Here is a 22755-nt window from a genome sequence, read left to right as displayed (position 1 = left end):
CTGAAACAGGCTCCAGGCTCCGAGCTGGCAGTCAGCACAGAGCCCGACGCCGGGCTCGAACCCACGAACCGCGAGATCATGACCTAAGCGAAAGTCGGACGCTCAACCGACTAAGCCACCCAGGCGCCCCTATACAGATTTTTTTTTTTTAAACTTATTGTAGTTTATGATATTTAGATGCCCACCTGGAGTGAAGGGAATTTAGGAGTAAAATAAAAAAGGACTAAAATTTAAGTCAACTCAGAAATAAGATATGTCTACGATGAAGTAAGGATTTAAACTCGAAAGTTAGTTGTTATGGCCCCCAGTTGTACATATTTTATCCTCAGGCACCATTTGGTTTAATAAAATGTAGATCTGAGGCTGTTCTTAACCTATCAGTTTCTTAAGACTTAATTATAAAGGTTATATTTTCAGAGGACAAAAGCATTATTCATTTCTCTGTTCATGTCTTCCAGGTTTATCTTGCAGATTATGGACTTTGCTACAGATATTGTCCCAATGGGAACCACAAACAGTATCAAGAAAATCCTAGAAAAGGCCATAATGGGACAATAGAGTTTACCAGCGTGGATGCCCACAAGGGAGTAGGTAGGTTTCTTTCTTTTTTTTTTTTCTTAATTTTGTTTCAAGAGAATGATTAAAGAGTAATAAGGCCCATGAAATGACCTTTGCATAGTCAGTTTGCAGAGTGAAAACACTGACAAGATTTTTATCAAAAGTAGTGAATTCCTGTATGCCAGTGAGTATTTCTTCTAACAGGGGGAGGGGATAGAGAGCGTGACAAGTGAGAAGGGTGTGACAGAGTGTCAAGTAAGCGAAACTTGATGCAGATTTGGGGCAGGAAATTACTAGTCTGTATGGGTTAAACTTGCTGGCCAGCAACTGAATCTGTAAGCTGTCGTTAACATTACAGATTTGGTAAAAGTTCACGTGGGAAGATTTATTCTTGTTTCTCACCATGCCCTTATCCGAGCTTTAGAAGATACCATCTTTCCACAATAAGGAAATCTTTTCTGAAACTATAAAGTGTTAACTTGTGGAAATCTCTCCTAGTCGCCTTTCATATATCTTACTTATTTAAACTCACTTTGATGGTATTGGAAACACATTTGCAGGTAAATTACATACATAGTCCTTTTATTGGATATTGATTGTACTGCCTTGCATTCCAAGGCAGACTTAATTCAACAATTCCCTAATTAGTTAAAGTCATAACCTATGTCTTGTATTCATTTACCATTAATTAAACCTTAGCTGTTTATTACACTGCAGTCCAAATCCAATAGCCGACCCAGAGAGCCATGGAAAAGGAAGTAGGAGGTCAATATTGAAAATATATGGTGCAGAGTCCCACCGATGGTTGCTTTGTTCACAATCAATATGGTCAATGCAACTGTACTTTCTTAGTTGCTCTGTCAGCAAGACAAAAAGTCAATTCTAATGTTATGCTAGTAAAAAAAAATGGTGAATATTGAAAAAGTTTGGCTTTCAAAATTATATTCTTTATAAACTTTATTTATAAAAGTATTTTAAAATATGCTAAACCATACAAATAGTCTACAGACAGCTTTGAAAGGACCGCATCTCACTAAGAGGCAATTAGATATTTGCACTTGTTAATGGCTGTTGAACTGTTACCCTAAACTGATACTTTCTGATGAGTTTTAGTTGGTGCAAACAACTGAATATTATTGCCTTTTCTATTAAAAGGACCATTGACCATGTAATATAGAGGGTCTTGATCATTTTTCAGAGCAGTTAAAACCCACCCTAGTGTAAGGTAGGCCAATGAAAACGTGAAACAAGTGTGTCAGTTGTATACATTCTTTCCAAGAAGCATCATAGGTTAAATTTCCGGAATGGAAATTACCTGATTTTCATATTTCTGATCAGAGTAACAGAAATCACTATATTTTTCCCCAAGAATAGGATAGTTAGAAAAGTAATGATCACTCAGAAACAGTAATATTGTATGATTTTTCACCATTCACATTGTTAATGAATCAATGAGCATTTAAAGACATAAATGGGACATGGCTTTAATTCAATTAAGAAATGTAAGAGTCAAATGCTTATTGATATATATTTTTTCAATTTAAAGTTATTTCACTCTGAATGAATTTCGTTTCTTTTGCCAGATTTATTAGTATGAAAGAATTTGTAGAGACCTGGTGGTACTTTTGTCATAGTGGTGTAACTGGAAATTCATCATCCAGATTCTTGAGCATTGGTCTAGTTATGTTAATGATATTAGCTTATGGTTGCACCACTTACTTCTATAACTGACTGCTTTAATACTGATCCTACCTAATTTTGACTCTTAAAATCACTAAGAAACCACGGTGATTGCCGAAGGAGGAGTTGTTATGTGTTGGTTTTGTCAGTGTTTGGACTGTGGTAATTCTGAATGTCCTCAACAGTTATTCCCTAGTTTACGGCAGTGTTTTCATTACGCTGTCTTCATGAATGACTTACACAGTATTTTTAATTCTGTAGTCCATTTAAGTTTTTCATCCCTTAATAATAAAACATGTTGACTTGGGGGCAGATTTCCCCATGCTAGGGATCTGGGGAGAAGACCGAACTGAGAAGGATGGTAGAAAGACGGTATTAACTTCCTAGGAGGTTAGTCAGGGAAGTACCTACACGACATATTTTTGGTATTTGCTAAAAAGTTATATGCTGGAGTGAATAATTCACTTTTATCATAGGTTTCACCGGGTTCTCATAAAAAGTAAAGTCCCTTAATGCACTTAAAATAGAATTTACACTAAACTTCTAGGCATATCTATCTTGCATAGATAGACATGTAGATATAGTTAACCCTTGAAGAACATGAGGATTAGGGGGAGGTGATTCCCCACACAGTCAAAACTCCAAGTATAAATTTTGACTCCCCCATAACTTAACTACTAATAGCCTACTGAATAACCAGAAGCCTTACCAGATAACATAGTCGATTAGTATGTTTTTTATGTTACATGTAATATATACTGTAGTCTTATATTAAAGTAAGCTAGGGCAAGAAAATAGTACTAAGAAAGTTGTGAGGAAGAGAAAAATGCATTTACAGTGCTGTGCTGTAAAAACTCTGCACAGAAGTTGACCCATACAATTCAAATCTGTGTTGTCCAAGGGTCCACAGTATACACATATATACATTCGTACATGCATGTGTACACACATATATATACATAGATGCATATAAGTATGTATATTTGCTGAAATTTTAGCATGCAGTTTTAGTCTGGTACATGAAGTGAAGGGTTTGAGATCCTCAAATGTTTGAATACTATTCATTCCTAACGTTTTGCATGTAATTTTCCAAAATAAAACATTTTACTTTAGGATTTTATTCGGAATGAAATAATCATTTAGTCATACCTAGAAACCAGAATAAGCAGGGCCATAAATCCTGTAGGTAAATGCAAAAGGTCAGATTCATAAATATTCATGTGTTTACTTTTCAGTACAGTCACTATGTAGTTTAATCTCAGAAAAAAATCTTTTCTCTACCAGTCCAGCCATGAGATCAAATAAATACTGAGAAAGATAATACAAAGGAAAACATAAAGAGCCAAACAAGTTATCTCTAGGAAGTAGAACCTCTAGTTGTCAGAACGTTTGCTATATGTCAGGTGTGGCTGTGACTGGTCAGGCCCAGGGAAATATGCAGGCATCCGTGTAAAGCTGGCTTCAGAATTAGCCACTTAACGGAGGCTGTTAACGTGATCAGACTATCTGGTCTCTCCTACTCTTTGCAGTGGATACTCAGAAACCAGAGCTAACTCTCATTTTTCTGTGGATCGGTTGGGTTTTTCTAAGGAAAGAGTTTGTGTAAGGTGCCCATCAGCAGTTTCGCCTAAGCATTTTCTAGTTCAACTTTATGTAGAAAGGAAGGCAGCTTGTATGATTACAAACCCAAAGGTATGAATAGAGGCTACAGAGATGGACGGATAGATGGATGGGCGTTGCCAAGACTGCCCTCCATCTCTGTATACCCGTATGCTTTATAAAAATTGCAGTTATTCTTCTAAACTCAATTCTCTTGTATGACCTAAAGGTATTTTCTCAGTGGCTGAAATGCTTCATTTAGTGTAAAATTAGAGTAATATACATTGGGTTTATCTGTCTCTTCTATTATTAATTTTTTATTCTTCATAAAAACTAACATGTATAAACATTGACATATTTTGGGCTTGTTGCCTGATAATTAAAGAGAATTATATCTGTGTCAAATATACTGTTTTAAAATTTGTTACATTCTTAGTAATGTTAAAAAGCAATATTTGGATCAATGTGTGGTATGGATTTTTGTAGATTTTTCTACTCACTGAGGCATGCAGTCAATACCTAATTTCTCCAGAGATATACTGCATTTAACATATTGAGTTTTTTTAAATACTTCAGACCTCTGCCTTGAGTGTATAATACCTGTTTTAATTTGACATCATCGATGACTATAAAATATGATATCTAAATTGCATTTTAAATGTCCGTTTGTTTGTGTAATATATTCAGTATCAAGGAAAGAGACAGAGACTTTTTTTCAAATTTTTGCCAGTTGCTACGGTGTACGCAATCCAAGTCTTGTGTTATTTCTTGCACAGTTTCCTTTCACCCTAAACTAGCACTCCAGCTTACAAAATGTATGTGAAATAAACTGAGAGTGTATTTTCATGTTAGCAAACTTGAGGAAATGATATGGTTTATACAATATTTATCTCCTTAAACAACGATTCGAAAAAGGGAACCTATTTTTCAATTATGATATTAAGGTAAACCATCAAGCATGGATCGTGTTAGTAGTCAGAAAAACATACCATTGATTTCTGTTTTTTGGTAAGTTTGACTGCTATAAATTGTCTTTGGGTGATCTATAAATAGAAAATAAGACACTATTTCTGCTACATGGCATAACCCAATTTTGACATTTGGACCTGACTCTTAAAGCCTTAACATAGGTCTTAATCTATTTGCTTGGGTTAATAATACACATTGACCAAATGTAAGATGCCTTTGTGGAATTTAAGAAAAAAAAAGTAAGTAAAGGGAAGAGGGAGGCAAACCAAGTAAATGACCCTCGGCTATAGAGAACATTCTGATGATTATCAGAGGGGGGTGGGTGGAGGGATGGGTAAAATAATAACTTAAAATAAAAAACCAAAAAACTTTGCTTTGTTGAATCACGTTTCCGACACCTCACACAGTAGTGTTTCATTAAAAACTTTTTTAAAGTACTGAAAAATAAGAGAGACCTGAGTTTCATATTCTATTTGAAATGTGACACCTTATATTCTGTGTTCCTAATATCCTTTTTGAAATTAAAATAAATTAAAATAATTGCGGCCACTATAAAAATTTTTAAACTCTTTATGCATCTGAATTGACAAAATATAATAACAGAGGCTACTAGTTGTGGGGGAGGGAACTCTCATTTTGTTCTGCAGATAGTCACCATTTGATTCATCAGGTGAGCATCTCATTCAGATGTTTTCTCCTTTCTTATTTCATTTCTGAGCATAGAAACTAGTATTTTGGGCATTTAAATCCTGTCTGCTTAAGGTAGAAGTTTTCAAGTTCACTTTATTATTTCCTACCAAATCTTGTTTGTCTTCATACTTCATACTTCGTGTTACTCCATATAAAAAAATAGAACTAGACAGAAAACACTTGCGGCAAAGAATCAGATCTATGTTGGAATTAACACTTAAACTTTCTTTTGCCCTCAGTTCCTGTTTCATTCCATTTGGTGAGCTGGCCCTATATAATTTTACTCCAGTTTGCCTTTAGGATAAGGACCAGTTCTCTGAGTTAACTTCTCTCGTTCTCATACCAGCTTAGAGGACCATCGAAACACTTTTATAATGTTTTAACCAGACACCCTTCTTCATCAGAATGAAGTCGTTTGAAAGAAATCGTTTCATGAAAGGATAATTGCATGGAAACTTTTGTTAGTGTGGCAGCTTAGACCTCAGGACCCGCTATTTGTTTCCTTGACAAACAGCTGTCTTTGTGTCAGTGTGTCCTGCTTTAAATACTCCCCTACCTATAGAAGTAGTTAATGGAATGTGGTTTGAATGGTGTTGTTGGATTGAGTGTGGGTTTTGGATTCGGAAAGATGTGGATTTCAATGCAGAGCTCTGTCAGTTTTTGCTTTGTGATACTAAACAAGTTATTTAACCTCTCTGAGCGGCTATATCCTTTAAAAAAAAAAAAAGCTTACTGTGACAGAGAGAGAGCTCAAGCGTGAGAGCGCAGGAGATGGGACAGCGTGGAAGGAGCAGAGACAGAGAGAGAGAGAGAGAGAATCCCAGGCAGGCTCCAGAGTGTCCACGCAGACCCCGAGAGGGGGCTTGATCTCAAGATTCTTGGTTTTCAGCCCAGTTCATGATCTCGAGGTTCTTGAGATCAAGCCCCGTCTCAGGCTCTGCATGGACACTATGGAGCCTGCATTGGATTCTCTGTCTCTGTCTCTCTCTCTCCCTCTCTCTCTCTCTCTCTCTGCCCCTCCCATGCTGGCACATTAGCAGATCAATAAATCATATTAACTGTTTTTATTTTAATTATGCATTCTAGTGTCCACTCTTTCTGGAATCTGCTTTTTCATGAAATAGAATTCAAGCCCGCACCTGTGCTTTCTTAAAAATTGTTGTTACTCTTGGCAGTACTTTGTAATTTAGAAATGTTAAACAATTGAGAACACAACAGCCTTTCAATGAGAGTCATTTGCATCACTCCATATTAATAAGCTAACTAAAAACTAGATGCTACATTTTATTTAAAAACTCACAAGAGCAGGGCACCTGGGTGGCTCAGTCAGTTGGGCAGCCAACTGAGGACTCTTGATTTTGGCTCAGGTCATGATCTTACTGTCGGTCGTGAGTTCAAGGCCTGCAGGGGGCTTTTGCACTCACGTGCGGCCCCCTGCTTTGGATCTTCTGTCTCCCTCTTTCTGCCCCTACCCCACTCACGCCTTCTCTCCCTCTCTCTTCCTCCCGCCCCTTCTTTCAAAAACAAATCAATGTTTAAAAAAAAAAATTAATAAAACAAGAGAGGGTAGAGAAAAAATATTAATAACTAAATCTTGCCACATTTCTGAGCACCATAAGTGAAAGTGAGGAAATCTACATGAAAATATACTCCTATTAGTGATGACATTAATTATCAAATTCAACTGGAGAACTTTATTATAATAAATTATAATAACCTGTATAATAAATTATACAGATACAAATTCTACAGAAACAAAATAGTTCATAATATACTTTAACGTTCAAATTTTTAAAAATATTTTTATAGTTAGATATTAATATTTCTCTTCAGATATAATCAGTTCTTATTTTACTTTCAGCATTTTAACTTTTTTCAGGTAACAGGAAATAATAGACTCTCCAAATACCCATTTATATTGTATAGTGCGTATCCAAATTTCCAGTTCCTGGGGCTGGATTGGATTATTGTTGTTATCGTTACCGAGAATTATTATCCTTTTGTCATATCATCTGTATTTTGATGCATTTTAAAGTCAGTTAAGGCTATATGATCAATTCATTCTGTTAATTATACACACATACATATATGCTAATATTGCCATCTGGAATATTTATTTTTAGTTAATTGAACAGGTATTAAAAATGACTCTTCTCTGTACAGTAGATGGAAGAAGACCTAATCATTAGGTCTTGGAATTGAACTTCATTAAAACACATAGAACTTTGCAATTTGTTTCTCTGGGAGGGAATTGCAGGGAGAGGTATCTCTTTAATGGTGCGGAAGAGTGACTATAGGATTTTTTTTTTAACATTACATGTACTTTAGCGGAAACAATAGTAAAACGTTTACCTAACCATAATTATCAATGTATATGTGCAATATAAGAAAATAAAGGTTGAAAATTTTGATAATGTATGTTAATTACAATAATGAGGTAAAAGTTAACTCTCATGGGGCTATTTCAAAGGGAGACCAGAGTATGAAAGATTGACTTCAGAACTCTAAATGATTTGTCATTACTTACAGCTTCATAGCAGTTCATCCCTCGGTTGGAGGGTGGGGAAAGTGATGGGAAGGTCCAGTCCGTTTTAATTCTGATGGTTTTTCCTCTCAGCTACTCTTGTAGATAGCCTATGTTGTCCAAACAGGTGCCAGAATATACATATTTTTTGAAAATCAGAGGATGGGAATTTTAAGTGGTGGTAATTGGGAATTGCCACAATGGAAAAGGGACTTGTGAACAAACACATCTGTACAAATGGGGCCATTCCATTATTAGTGGGAGATTTATTCCTGAAGAAATCAGTACCAAACAGCATGGTAGAGATTGTGTTTTTCTTTTAGTAAGAGAGCCAAGTCTTGCATTAGGACATTGTTGAAGTTTGTGAAGAAAGTAAATGGTACCCAGGGGACTGTAGCATTCTGCTCAATGGAAGGGCCTTTACTAATCCAATGCTCTAATAGCAGTTAAGATAGAGTATATGTAAGAGTTAATCTTGTCTTCTGCTTTTATTATAACTCGCGTTTGGTAACCAAAAGTAGTTATGATGTGCTAGCAGAATTCTTCTTAGTAGGTGACTTTTTAAATTAAAAACTAAGTTTCCTGAGTGACTTTTCAGAGTTTATTTAATGAAAGATAATAAAATAGGATACCTGTTTATAGCAGGTTTAACAGCCACATATTGCACTTAGGAGATTTTACATCCCTACACAGATGAACATTCAAGTAATGGCAGAAATGTAACTACCAGCCCATTGTTTTATAACAATTTGGAATGGTTATAAAAAAAAAATGAGTTCTTTTGGCGGGACCTCATTAACGTCTTAATCATGATTTCAGTACTATTTATTTTCTTTTTTACCTATGTTAGATTTCATTATCCATCTTTTGATATAGGGACTTTAAAAAATATAAAATTATGATAAAATCAGCCTACAGCATTTAAGAGTTGGATATACATGATACTTCCAGTGGCCGAAAAGCGTTCTGGATTTTTTGATGAAAAGCCATCTTATTTTGAATTTTTGAAAGCCTCTGATTTCAAAAACCTCTGCGCCTACCCTCTGTCCTCACCATTGCCTCGCCTTTATATCTCCGTTCAGGATATTTGGGCAGAATTTTACAGACCTAAACATGTTTGTAAACATTTTAGAACCCGATACCTAAAAGGAGGAGGCGTTGTTTTCACCCTTTACTTTCATTTAATTGAGAACTCTTACGACAGACCTGTTTTTTAATACTGCACACTAGATGGCAGTTTTGTCATATTCTTCCAGCTTCAAATGCTCCCAGTGTGAGTGGAACAGGAAAGGCCATCAGTGTTTAGTCTGCACTCAAAGGGTCTCTGCATGACCAGCGCAGACCCCATGGACTTCCTGGAACATGTGTTAGCAATTTAGCTGCAGACATTTATTTCTTTGTTTTACTGCTTGGCTCTTTGAGAAAGTGTCGGTGCCAGGTTATGGGTTGTCTGGATCATGTCAGAGGCCATGGAGATCAAGTTCATGTGACAGGCCAGACTAAGGAAGGATGAAGTCGGAGGAGGTGAGGAAACTGACCCTTACTTTCAACAGCAACAAGTCACTGCCTGTCTGTGGACGGGGGCCAAAAGCCTGGGCGTTTAAGTTTTAGTCCAGCTGAACAAACAAAACACGTTTGCCCATTTGGCTTTTTCGTATTTCATCAGTGGTGGTTCGTTCGACAGTTTCTCTCCGTCTCAAAACTTGCTTGTCCCTCAAGTTTCTTTCTCGACGCTTCCTCCTCCAGCCCTGTCCAGACGAAGTGACCTCGAAACCCTCGGCTACTGCCTGCTGCGCTGGTTATGTGGGAGACTGCCCTGGGAGCGGAGCCTGAAGGACCCTGTGGCTGTTCAGGCTGCTAAAATCAAGTACACATTTTCAAGTATTCCGTCACGTACAGCGCCAGGTCTGAAGGGACACATTAAAGGGAGTTAATATCCCAGAGAAGATTGCCATTCACCCAGTAGGAGAACCAGAGCACATGTCTGAAATTTGAAAACTAGTTTCTGAAAAACTAAACACCTTACAGGCCTGAAATCAATTAAGAGGACACCTAGGCGATCGCATGTGTGGGAGCTGTAATGCAAAATATAAAGTGAAGCGTTTGTGCTTTTACGTGGTGTTTTCCAAAGCTTTGATTCTAGGTGGTGGTCTTTTCAAGGAAGAGTATTTTCACATTAGCATTGTTACACGGAGAAGGAGGCAGTCTGAGTTCGGTTAACTGTGCACAACAACAGTGTGAAGTGGGGCAAATTGGGCTTGTGTTTTTCGAGTGAGAGCAACATAGCTCTTTGTTAATTCTACGTCTTGGAGGAAAGTTTTGTTTCTTAAGGAAGAAACAAACTAAACTTTTATATGAGGTGTTTATATAAGAGGTAATCTTGCAGCCACATAAACACTTTTAATATTCCGCGTTCAATTCTTCTCATCTAGAATCTGTTAGCATGAGAACTAGGTCAGACTGAGAACAGAGTATGTTACTGTGTTACTAATTTCTTACCGATAAAGCCTAAGGAAAAGCAATTGCACGCGCCACAGAATAGCCAGTTTTTCATTATATACTAAGATATGCTCAACAGTGGTTATCCACACATGTAATAATGTGATTGGAAAAAGCAGGGGAAATGCCTTAAGTAGGGGGAGTCCCAGTGGGAGTTTACAGAAGGGGTAGCTGATCCTCGGAAGTCAGTTTTCAAATTCAGTGTGGTGTCAGTGCCTGATAGAGAGGATATAGCCTGCGGATGCAAAGTCGTACAGGTTACGTTTGTAAGTACGGACATATATGAAGTATTTCTCCGCCTGGAATCTTGACCATCCTTACCCCAAACAAACACATTCACGTAAGTCAAGATTAGAGCTATCTAATCAGTTTTTTACTGCAGTGATTAATGTGTCTGTATTAACCAACATTTTTCAATGTATGGGTCAAGTCAAAGCACAGTAATGGGCATATATAAGCAATCTAGATATCCAGTTTTTCACCTCAGTTTACCTGATTTGAATAATGTACTATATTTAAAAGACTGGCATTTTAATTTTAGTGGTTATATGTATTTTTTCTTTTAAGAAGACTTATTGATATGATTCGTTAGAGCCTTCTAACAAAATACATATGTAGATGTATTCATTGTGGATATCTAAAGAACACGCCTATGTGTGTATTTTCAAATGTGATAATGGGGTCTCATGTAAAATAATATGATATAATGTTAATAAGCATAATCTCCATTTACATTTTGGGGATCATTCTATAAATATCTTCATTTTGATTTGATTACTAATATAAATCTATAAACCAGTGAAGCTAATACATAATGAAGTTTATAATTAAGGTAAGCTGTAGACATTTTTAAACTTCTGATATTCTATAATCATAATTCATTCAACTTGCTAAGAAGGCATACTCTGAATTTCCTCGTAAGGGCGTGCTTGCATATACAACCATAATACTTCACCTTCCTCTGCCTTTTGTCTACCTGACATAGGGTAGATCAGTGAATTTGAATTCATTGTTGCAATTCTGCCTGGGCCTGAGTTTGTCTATCAAACATTCATATCGGTAATTTTAATTGCATGTTTATATACTGGTGGCTGAAGCACCTTAAAAGAATTGTACTTGTTCAATCTATAATACTGGAAAGTGTTAGAATAATGACTTTTCTTATTAGTTTTGTTGTTTGGTTATTTAATGTTAACCTCCTGAATCATAGGATAAAATATAATAATTAAATGATTTGCCCCTCCCCAGTGGTAAGTACCTAAGGAAAAACCTCCTGAAAATCCAGATAGAATTTTCCTATGTACGTTTTCTTGTTTTTAAGAAAAAATCATGACGGATATCCCTACTTCTACATTTCTACTTTACAAATTTTGAATGCAAGCATTTATACTATAAAACTACATTTAGTTTCTAGGCGATTGACATAAAGTTGGTCATTGAGAATGGAGAGATCTCCCCTACTTACCCTCTTATCCGTTATAGGTGGGTGAAAAAAAATACCAAAAGTCACAATACAGGTGACCCACAAACACAGAATTGGAGTTTTGTTTTCTAAGCAAGACAACGAATCACAGGATCGCAGACAAATTCACTGTGTTTTACTCTATCTCATTTTAGTCTGTTGGATGAGCTTCCTGAGTCAGTGCTTAAATGGGCTCCTTCCAGAAGCAGTTGCTGTAAGTCCTATGATAACTTCTACCTCCTCCTGTACGATTTATGCGTCACCACAATTGTCACTCTTGTTTTACAGCTTTTGCTTAACCCACCTGCTCCCACTGCCACCTGGTTGGGGGAAAACCCTACACAGGTTGACCGATAAGTTGCTACAGAAGAGAATGTTTAGATCCTCTTTGACATTAGAACGCAGCAATGCTACAAGAAAATACTTCGGCAGCGTTTCAGGCTTTGCTGACTGATTTTGGGGGGGGTGGTCAAGGAGGGGAAATCATACATAGATTTCATAGTCAACTGTATCTAGTCTTTTTAGAGTTGACGCTCTGTTTTTGTTCCTCTGTATGTTGTGGAAAGAAGATAAAGATCTAAGGGAAGAGCACTTTCAGTCATGAATTTAAAAAACCAAATCATCGAGTGCCTAGGTGGCACAGTCAGTTAAGTACCTGACTCGATCACGGCTTAGGTAATGATCTCACAGTTTGTGAGTTCCTGCCAGTGTTCGAATTCACAGTTGCCCAAGTGCCTGTCTTGGGTTTGCATATGCATACATCATGGCACTTCGTTCACCAGTTTAGCAAATGAGTTTGATTGTTTTATAGAAAGGAGTCCCTTCTACTGTCAGCCTCACTTTTTCCCAGACAGATACGCAGAATGAATCTTGTTCCCTCTATATATCGGGTAATCTCAAAGTTAGCTTTTAGCTGACTTATGAAAGTAAATGTGTACCCTGACCCTCTAGAAAAGGTCAAATAGAATCAGTTTCCATCTGAGAGTTTAAAAGTAGAGTTAAATCATCTTAAGCTTGTATTTATAGCCCTTCTTTGACAAGAAACCAAGAACGTTCATTTCCATGGGAAACGAAAGGGGAACAAAGCAATTCTGCTTTTCCACCTCGCTTCCCCAAGTCCTAAGCCTGCCCCAGCGTGCACCTCCTGCTTCCCAGTTTCTGTGGTCTCTCTTTTGATGGGGGCGCCAATGGGGGATTTTTCTCCTGGGGGCGGAGGGGATGGGCTGAAGGCTGGTCCTTTCTGTAACTGCACTGAGTAACGTGGTTCAAATGCCAGTATTGCTTTTTGGCTAATATGCTTATTGGCATTTTGACCAAGTTATACCGCTTATGTTTTACTCAATAGGACAGCAAAAAAGAGAGATGGGAGATGTCACAAAAAGCTTTCACTGTGTATCTCCTTTACCTTTTCTGCCCCTCCTGCACAAACGGCAACTAAGTGTTCAGTTCAGAATGTAACGAGGAGTGACAGGAGTGCCCGGTTCCCCATTTTCCATACAAACCGTTTGTTAGAGTCCATCCTATAAGTCTATAAAATGTTGATTTCTGTTCCTAAAGCATCAAACAGTGAAACTTTACTATGAACTGAAGATCCCTTAGTTGGTTGTGCTGCGGAGTGGGTACTGCAAGCATGACAATTAATTCGATTTATAAAAGGTTTATTACTAAGGCAGTTTATGAAATAAAACCACCAAAGAGTTTGCAACACGCATGTCTAGTTCATTGTAATAATAGTCATTTCAAAAGTTTCTATCTCTTGAAATGATAGTAATGATACTTAATATTTCATTAGCTTAAAAGCAGATGATTCAAGAATATCACCATTTCATACTACTCAAAGCATTTTGTTTTATAGCTCCAGAAATATGCTAGTAAATTAAAAAGTATACTTAATGTAATAAATCTAGATCTTGGAAGGCTCACATTTAAAGTAGTAATACATCACAATAGTGTAAGCTTCAGGTTGATAATAATGAATTTATAAGAGGGCGGCTCCTCTTTCCTTTTCCTACCTCACTGATGCCTCATTTTTCCGAGCCCCAGATCCATGAAGACTTTGCCGCATAGCTGCTGTCAGTTGGTGCAGTGCCAGAATCTTCCATTGCTTTTTAATGGTGACCTATGAAAATGTCTCCCACGTTATTCAGCTCTCTTCTACATTTGGGATATTTTGGTGAATAAAATTGTAATAATATATACCAAACCTGGCTTCCCAATCTTGAAAGGGCCAAAGAACAACAGAATATTTACATTAAAATGACAGTGAATGTAATTTAATCTCATTTTCTTTTCGATCATCCCTTCAGGAATCAAACCTCCCCAACGGGCTTCTGGAAACATGAGTTATAAACGTGATGAAGCCATACTATTTGCTAGTTAATAGAGGTCTGTTTGATCAAATGTTAGAGAATAGAATTTGATCTATCTTAGACAGTTAGAGAATAGAATTAGAGATGGGGGGGGTGGGGGGAGAAAAACTCCAAAAACAAAACCAAAAAACCCTGGAGCCAAGACTTCTCATTTTAGCCACAGTAGCCTCTCACAGTAGCCTTATATTCCTAGAAAATGGCTGTGGACAATATGATAGAAAATGGTCACTCTGACTTTCAGAGGGGAATGGATGGTGATTGTTCCTTTTGGAATTTTTCCCTGTAGGGAGTGAAACCCACGGTCTGCATTTCCCACTGGAATGGAGGTGGGCCTGGAGGGGAAGGGAAAGATTAGGAAGTCACTCCTGCCAACCCACACAGCTTCCCAGATTTTCCCTGCCATGGGAATATAAACAATTTAGTAAGAGGTACTTGTGTCTGCGTCAGTAATAAGTTTTTGAAGGGGAAAAGCTTGTAAAAAGTAGAGTATCTAAACATCTCTGTGAACAAATGAAAACATGCCAGATTTTAAACAGTATATGGCATGATCACTTACTTGTGTCTGGATTTTAGATTGAATCTCCATCTGAAACAAAAATGCAAACTACATTTGTTTTAAGGCAGATATGTTTGTAACTTTGCGTTACTGATTCCGCTTGTATTTAGAAGCTTGTAGTTCATAGTTTTTGGTGGGGGGAGGGGGTTACTATGTAATTCTAGGGAAGGGGTTACATTAGGAAAAGATTAGGGGCGCCTGGGTGGCTCGGTCGGTTAAGCATCCGACTCCTGGTTTTGGCTCCAGCCATGATCTCATTCATGGTTTATGAGTTCAAGCCCCACATTGGGCTCCACACTGACAGCAGGGAGTCTCCTTGGGATTCCCTCTGTCCTCCTCTCTGCCCCTCTCCTGCTTGCACTCTCTTTCTCAAAATAAGTTAACTTGAAAAGAAAAGGTAGAAACATTTTAATGTTCTGCTCGGAATCAGGAAGACTATGTAATGAATGTACTAGGCGAGCTGGGTATGGAGAACTCCAGGGAAGTTTGATGAATTCTAAAATTAATTATGGCTGAAAACCTAGAATTCAAGGTCATTTCTAAATGTACTTTTGTAATCTCAAAATGAAAGCCTGAATTAAAATTTGCAGTGATTTTTTTTTCCGTTGAAGTAAGGAGGTTTATAATGAGTAACACTTGTTTTTAACTGAATTTTTAAAACTTCAACGTAAAGTATGAAGCACGTCTGGTCTATCATATTATTCATGTAGTTCTTAGTAGTTGCACCTCATAAATCAAACTAACTATAATTTTAAAATTTGCTTCCTTTCATAAGATTAGTGAAATGTAAACATATCAACAAAGATGTGTAAAAAGTGACCAGTTTCTCCCATCTTGTCAGATCTCTAAGTCACTGCATTTCAGTCATTTCTGGATATCATTTGCAAAGTGCTTTGCATCGAATCGTTTTCGTAGTTTCTTCAGGATGTGTGTTGTGTGCACGCATAAGAAAGAATCGAGAGATTTTGATGATATTGGAGTCTTGACAATTCTTGCCAATGATGAATAACATGTAAAAAAAATTTAACACTTCACAGGTGAAATAGTCCAGTATTTGGTATGTGCTCATAATTTAGCCTATGATGAAAAGCCAAACTATCAAGTCCTCAAGAAAATTCTGAACCCAGGTACAACACCGTTAGGACCCCTGGAATTTTCCACCAAAGGAGAAAGTATAAATGTGGATACTCCAAACAATCAAAGAGTAAGTAATGTAGTCCCTGGGATCGCACGATTGCCTTCTGTGAGGCTTTTCTACCAAATGAAGTTGTTTGGGTCTCAGAGGGAGTCTGCCAACCCACTTTCTTGCTTATTATATTTAATTCCTATGTCTCTTAACTGAGCTCCAGGAAGTTTTGTTGCAAGTTCTTTTGACCTATTGTCTCTTAGAGAAAAATAGTAGGATCCATGGCCTATTTAGTGTACTATTAAAGAAAGAAAGCAGTCACTGAGGTCACAGAGATACGAGGAGGGTAAGATTAAAGGCTAATCTGACTTTATTCAGGAGAACCTTTATTTGTTGGTTTTCTTCAGATTTCTTTAGTTATTGTCCTCTGGCTTTGCTTGCCATTTTGGCCATAATTTGGCGGTGATAATGATGATATTCTTAGATTTAACCAGACTACTTGTAGGCACGGGAATGTCCATCCACAAAAATAACCTTTTAAAAAGTTTTCAGTTACACTTTTCCCGTTTACCCTGTTATCTTTCAACTGACTTAAAAAAAAAAAAAAAAAAAAAGACAGAGAACTTGAACCAATACACAAGAATTAGGATTTAAAACATTCTTTGCAGGGTGGGGGAAACCTGAGATTACCGTGAGCAGCGCTCCTGGACGGGCAACTGAGTGTCCAGTCCATCCTGGATATTATCTCTGTGCACAAACTGTGGGGAGGGCTTTTGTCCCCGATGCATGTGCAGTAAGGTAGGGTCAGGATGCCATTTATTTTTAATATTTCTTATGAACTTTGGATCATCACACGTGTTCACGAGCCAAGAATGCAGGATGCGAACTAACGTGACTGATAGGCCGCGAGATGGATGGTGAGTCAAGTATCAGTGCACAGATGGTTCTGATTTGCTGAATTTTGTAGCTGCTGCAACTGAAGACATAAAATATCCTTCTAGTCATAAATTAGCTCTTTGGAAGCAAAACCTTGGCACCAGAGCTTTACAACCTTCAATTAGTAGGGAAAGAAGTATTTGAATGACTGCGGTATTGACATCTGTAGGCCTGCATAGTAATCATTCCTAATAGAAGAGAATATCTGTTTGAGGAGGTTTTGCATGGCTAATTAACTACCAGTGAGAATATGTAATTTTTTCATGATCTCCTGATTGTCACCTTTCTCTCATGATACAATTACATTTTATTGTAGCAAATGCCTCACAAACCAATTGTCAGCACTATTTACGTATTGCAGAAGGCAGAACAAAAGTTCATGTTTAATAAAAAGCCAGTGGGTTTTGATCTCGGTAATTACGGAGACTTATTTTAACAGTTTTATTGACTTTTGTGTTTTTATCACTTTTGCAACAAAACAAAGAGCCATTTCCTTAACATAGTATTTCCCTTGCAATAATGGTCACCACTTAATCTACACTAATTTAAGTAGATTTTTTCCTTTTCTGAGGTTTTTCAGTTTCATAAACTTAATTGAAATATAAAAGAAGCCATTTTAAAAACTGATAGTTATATCCTCTGATGTAAAATTCTAATTATTATCCACCAGAATTTTTCAGTTTCATCAAATTCAAAAGATGTTTGTTGTGAAACCATTTTTATATGCAGAGAGTAGAGCATAAGACTTTTTTTTCCCAATGAGCCTCAGTCAACAATATTTTATTCTTCCCTTTTGATTAGAGCACTTTGATTATGAGTAAAAAGAAAACACTAAGAATAATATGCATTCTTAAGACCTTAGTTAATTCCTAACAATATGTCTGGCCCCAATGTAAAGACGGAGGATTTGAGGATATATTTCACAGCCGATCGATATTTATTGAATAATGACTTTGTTTCTGTAGTATTTCAAGGGCATATATATATATGTACATACACACATATATATATAATCATAATAGAAAAACAGGTTCACCATGTGGCTAAACCTTATCTTTATTTTTAAAGTTTACAGATTTTGTAATGTTGCAAATACCAAACTTGAAAACGTTTGAAAGCACAATATGACAATATAAACTATGCTGTAGTCAGTTCCCCTGAATGACAGAACTAGAGGATAGTTCCCCCACTTGATTGCTTCCATAACAAAAGTCATTTTAGGTCTAGAATGAGTATCAATCACATGACCCCAGATTTCTCTTTTTAATCCCAGACAGAATCTCCTCATTAGTAACTAGAAACATTTCTTGTTACTTCATACATGAATTACTCTATTTATTTAACAGAATAGTGAATGAGTCCTGGGCCTGTGTGCTTTGGACAAAGATACTTAAGAAGAAGTCAGTGGATCAGAAAGCATATCCTGTTAGATAAACAAAACATCTCTATCATTCAGTATTCAAAGTCAAGTTATGAATGTTTATTTTTTTTAAATGTTATTTCCCTCAGCATCGGTGGTTGTACCTTTTAAATTTGGTATTCCTGACAAAAATATGCTTTGGTTAGATGTTAGAAAATAGCATGTCACCGGAAGAATCTTGGCAAACTTACAGCACCTTTTTGCAAAAGAAAAAGGAGGTATTTTTCCAGTACTGGGTTTCAGTAGGCATCATAAACTGTTCCCTGTAAACTGGGCCGCCTTCTTACACAAGTCCTCAAATACTGTTACTGGAGTTAAATTGGAAATGAATTTTTGTCACAACAGTAGGGACACTGATATCTTTATTTTTCTGAAAGGCAAATCTTTTGGGGCATTTGCCTCAATCAAAATGACGTCCTGTTTCGCTGAAATCACTCTTTAGTAGCTCCAATGGCTCCTGAGGTAACACTGTCAAATTAGAAGAATCTATCATCAGGCTACCACAGTCTATTTATACCATCCACTGGGATTTAATGTCCAAAATTCACTGAAGGAAGCCATATTTCAGTAAGAATGCTTACTGAGGTGAGCTAAAGCTCTAGAATTCCCAGATGAGAATGCTAAAGCCACATTGGAAAACCAGCATTATTGAACTCTTGAATACGCTGTTTCTTCAACAGCCAGTAGTGCGTCCTTTTACCAGCTTATCATATCTCCCTCCTCGTTATGATGCTTGACGCCATATTGTAGTCGTACAGACACCTGGTATAACGAGCCACCCGTCCTTCCTAAGGGCCCTACCTAGGCAGACGAGTAGCTGTAGGGCAGAGGGAAAATGTTCACACTATCTTACATTTCAGACAAGAGTTTGTCCCTCCCTTTACCCTAAATCTAAGGTTCCCACAGCAAATCCAGGGATGAAGATCTATATTATTATTGGTAGTAGTTATCTTTGTATTGACCTTAAATTTTTATAAAATTCTTTCTTGAGGCTCAATTCTCAAAATAATTCTATTTCTATTTATATTATATGAGAAAAGTAGAATATAAATTCTCATTTGTGAGCACATTTTTGGCTCGCTCAATTTCAGGAGGCCAAACGTGTCCCTGATTTCTTGGAACACTGTGAAGTGCCAACGGGAAATCATATAAAAAAATACCTTATCTGAACAGCCACTCTCTTGAAGATGACACCTATTTGGATAGTGTCATTTTATTTGATTATGTGGGATGCCCAGAGTGTTTTCTGTAGTTACTTTCATACCTTTGAAAAAAAGTTTTACCTCTGTTCACAATTAAGAGTCAAACTTAATTATCCCACTCCACTCTTACCACTCTAAAAAGTTCCCCCAGAAACAGAAATATCCCATGAACTGGGTATCATTTGTTTATTAGCTGTATGTGCTTATGGCAGCGCCACCTAGCCATCCATCCAACTGACGGCAGATCCAGGAGGCATCATCTCTTCCAGAAAGCATCACAGAGGACTGAATACATTAGATCAAATTTTGTTTGTACATCGGAGGCTCCCAGGCCAAGAACTCTTCTACCTAAAGGGCCTCGCATCCAGGAGGCATTAAAAACCTCAACATCTCAACCAACACTTAGTATCATAAAACACATTTTCGCAGTGATTGGCAAGTCAGTCTTTCCTGAGGATGAACTGGTGTACAGCTTCGGGAAGCCCTTTGTTTCACACCAGTGGTATGATGAGCATTTATCACCAAGATGACTTCAGTGGGAGCGTGACTCAGAAGGTGGTTACACACGAATTTTCCCAGTAGTTTGGGAGACTTGAGTGGTGAAAACAAAGAAACCCTGAGATTAGGGAACAATTCCAATTGTTGGGGTACTGAAAAGCAGTGGCTTTGCTATCCTTTGAGAAGTCGGGATCCGGAAGGAGGGGTGAATAAAGAATGGTGTTGTGACAGCTTAGACCTAGCCACAAAACACCAGCATATTTTAAAGGGAAGGAGTGAACACAGTTGGCAATAGAAGCTAAAAATCGGGAGACTACAAATTAAGGCTCTGCGTGCCCAGCCAATGTAATTCATCCTCTCTGTTGGCACTGGCTACTCCATTATTTCCCCTTGCGCTGTCTGTCTCCTGCCCCCTCTTTAACCCATGAAAAAAGGTGATGGCACTTTTAGCTGCTGTAAACATGAAGCTGCTGACCAAATACTTCACATAAGGATCTTCACTGTGGCTTTCAATCTTCCAGCTGTATTGTGGGATCTGCCCTTCGATTTCCGTGTCGACTTCAAGGTTATTAAGAGTCAGTCATCCCCCAGATAACACCATGGTGTGAAAAAGACCCGTAGAGACAGCAGGCTTGTTGTAGAACTTAACCTCTGATACTGGTACACAGTACTAGGGGCACGAACTGTTACTCATCTGCTCAAAGGTTAAATTACCTGTGTAAAAAAGTAAGCAACAGTATAAGCTCCTTTTATACATTCACATTAATTAGGCGCACTTCAATGATAGAAAACTATGATTCTAATTAATAAGAATTTAAACGAAAAGGATGCTGGATCCACTCCCAGCAAAGGTTAATAATGAATTCATGTGCAGTTTTAGACTGTGACAGTTTTCTGTAAAAATGCCTTTTTCAATAAGCAAGTTATCTGTAGAGATAATTTCTAAAGAGTATACAACAGTGACACTAATTTTAATTGGTCTTGTACTATTGATGAGAAAGGGTCTGGATCCTGCCAACTGCTATATTCTTTCTTTAACATCCATTTGTTGGTTTCCTCTTTCTTTCTTTCTTTTTTTTTTTTTTCCAAAGTTTGGAAAGTTTAGAATTTTCAAGAACCTGGACATGGAGGCTTTTTTTTTTTTTTTACAAGTGTCAAAAGTTTTCATTATACATTATTACTCTCTATCAACAGGTTGTTTCTCGAAAGGCTGCAACAAAGCAAGTCAATCAGATGCAAAATAGGTTAAAAGAAAAAAACATCCACACTGAGAGAAGTGCTGAGTCCTGCTCAACAGGGAGAGAAGTGCAAAATCAGGAGCCGCTGACTAGATTGCTTAACAGTGAAACAGCTCAGGTGAGAGGCTTTTTGGTTGTGTGTGTGTGTGTGTGTATGTGTGTGTGTGTGTGTGTGTGTGTGTGTGTCTGTGCGCACGCGCGCGCGCGTGTGTGTGTGTGTGTGTGTGTGTGTGTGTGTGTTTTCCTTAAGGTTACATTAGAATATGCTCTTTTGGAATAAACATTTTAATTTCTCCTGAGGGCCAACGTTGTATGGTTTTGTTAAATGAGAAGGGGCAGAAAATATCCTATCCAGTGGATAAAATCAAAGCAGCTGACACCAGTCATCACAGAAACAGAATGACAGTGAGCACATTTGCCTACAGATCTGATTTTCTTACCCTGAGAAAGTAATGAAGTGCACTTAAATTTTTTATGCCATCTCTGATCCATTAGGGACTCTGAGCATATTCCATACTCTTACATGGGTTCCCCCACTCTCACCCTTATAATCAAATGTAAGTGAAGAGTTTCCCTGTTGATACGGTTGTATTTTAAAGTGATGTATTTTTTTTTATGTTATTGGATCATTTGGTTGGATAGTGACTTACCTTTAGCAGAGGACTCATTCAAGCAACAGCCAAAGTCTTTCCTAATCTAACTTTTCTTGAGAAGGAGGAGAAGCATACAATGTATTTATATCTTTTATAACATTTATGTATTAGTATCTCTGTTGATTCCAATTGTCATATACCTGACAATTAATAATTGTGGGCACCTTTTCATGTGCTAACTGCCCATTCATATATCTTCTTTTAGAAAATATCTTGATCCATTTTTATTTCGATGACTGTCTTTTTATTACTGAGTTGTAGGAATTCTTTATACATCTGTGTTGTGGATATATTCTCCTAGGTTGCAGCCTGCCTATTCCATATATTTGTCTTTAATGAGCAAAACCTGTTATTTTTATTTGAAATTCAATTTATCAACTTTTTTCTGTAAAGAAACCTGAGAAAGCTTTGCCTATCTTAGGGTCACAGTTTTGCTATATATTTTTTAAAAGGCTTCTAGTTTGGGCTCTCATTTTGAGTCCATGAGCTCAAATCATTCTTGTGTGTGGTATAAGGGGTTGAAGTTCCTTGTTTTCCAGCATAGCCAGCTGTCTCAGCACCGTTTGTTAAAACAATTTCCTTTTCCTAATTAAATTTCTTTGGAGTCTTTTTCAAAATTCAGCTGACAGTGTAAATAATGGTCCATTTCTGAATTCTCTCTTGTCGTCTATCAGTCTGTCCTTACACCACAACCACAGTGCATCAATTACTGCAGGTTTACAACTCGTTCTGAAATTAGGTAGTACAAGCCCTTCAACCCTTTTCTTCAAGAATGC

General features: G+C 37.3%; 1 protein-coding gene across 4 annotated transcripts in view; it reads left to right on the top strand.

Annotated features, from left to right (window-relative positions):
- The window catches only part of VRK2 (VRK serine/threonine kinase 2), a 101597-nt gene that overhangs the window by 65237 nt on the left and 13605 nt on the right, over positions 1-22755 (top strand). For 3 of the 4 annotated variants that reach the window (XM_077766485.1, XM_077766483.1, XM_077766484.1), the window contains 5 exons: positions 459-591; positions 9767-9887; positions 12137-12195; positions 15944-16110; positions 21283-21444. In XM_077766485.1, coding sequence (XP_077622611.1) covers positions 459-591; positions 9767-9887; positions 12137-12195; positions 15944-16110; positions 21283-21444 — 642 coding nt within the window. The remainder of the gene's footprint in view (positions 1-458; positions 592-9766; positions 9888-12136; positions 12196-15943; positions 16111-21282; positions 21445-22755) is intronic. The other variant, XM_077766486.1, reaches the window with a different exon arrangement.

Source organism: Crocuta crocuta, unplaced genomic scaffold (genome assembly GCF_008692635.1).
Source record: "Crocuta crocuta isolate KB4526 unplaced genomic scaffold, BGI_CrCroc_1.0 scaffold113, whole genome shotgun sequence".
NCBI classification, from domain to species: Eukaryota; Metazoa; Chordata; class Mammalia; order Carnivora; family Hyaenidae; genus Crocuta; species Crocuta crocuta.
The sequence above is the reverse complement of the archived record's forward strand: the minus strand, read 5'-3'. Positions and strand labels throughout refer to the sequence as shown.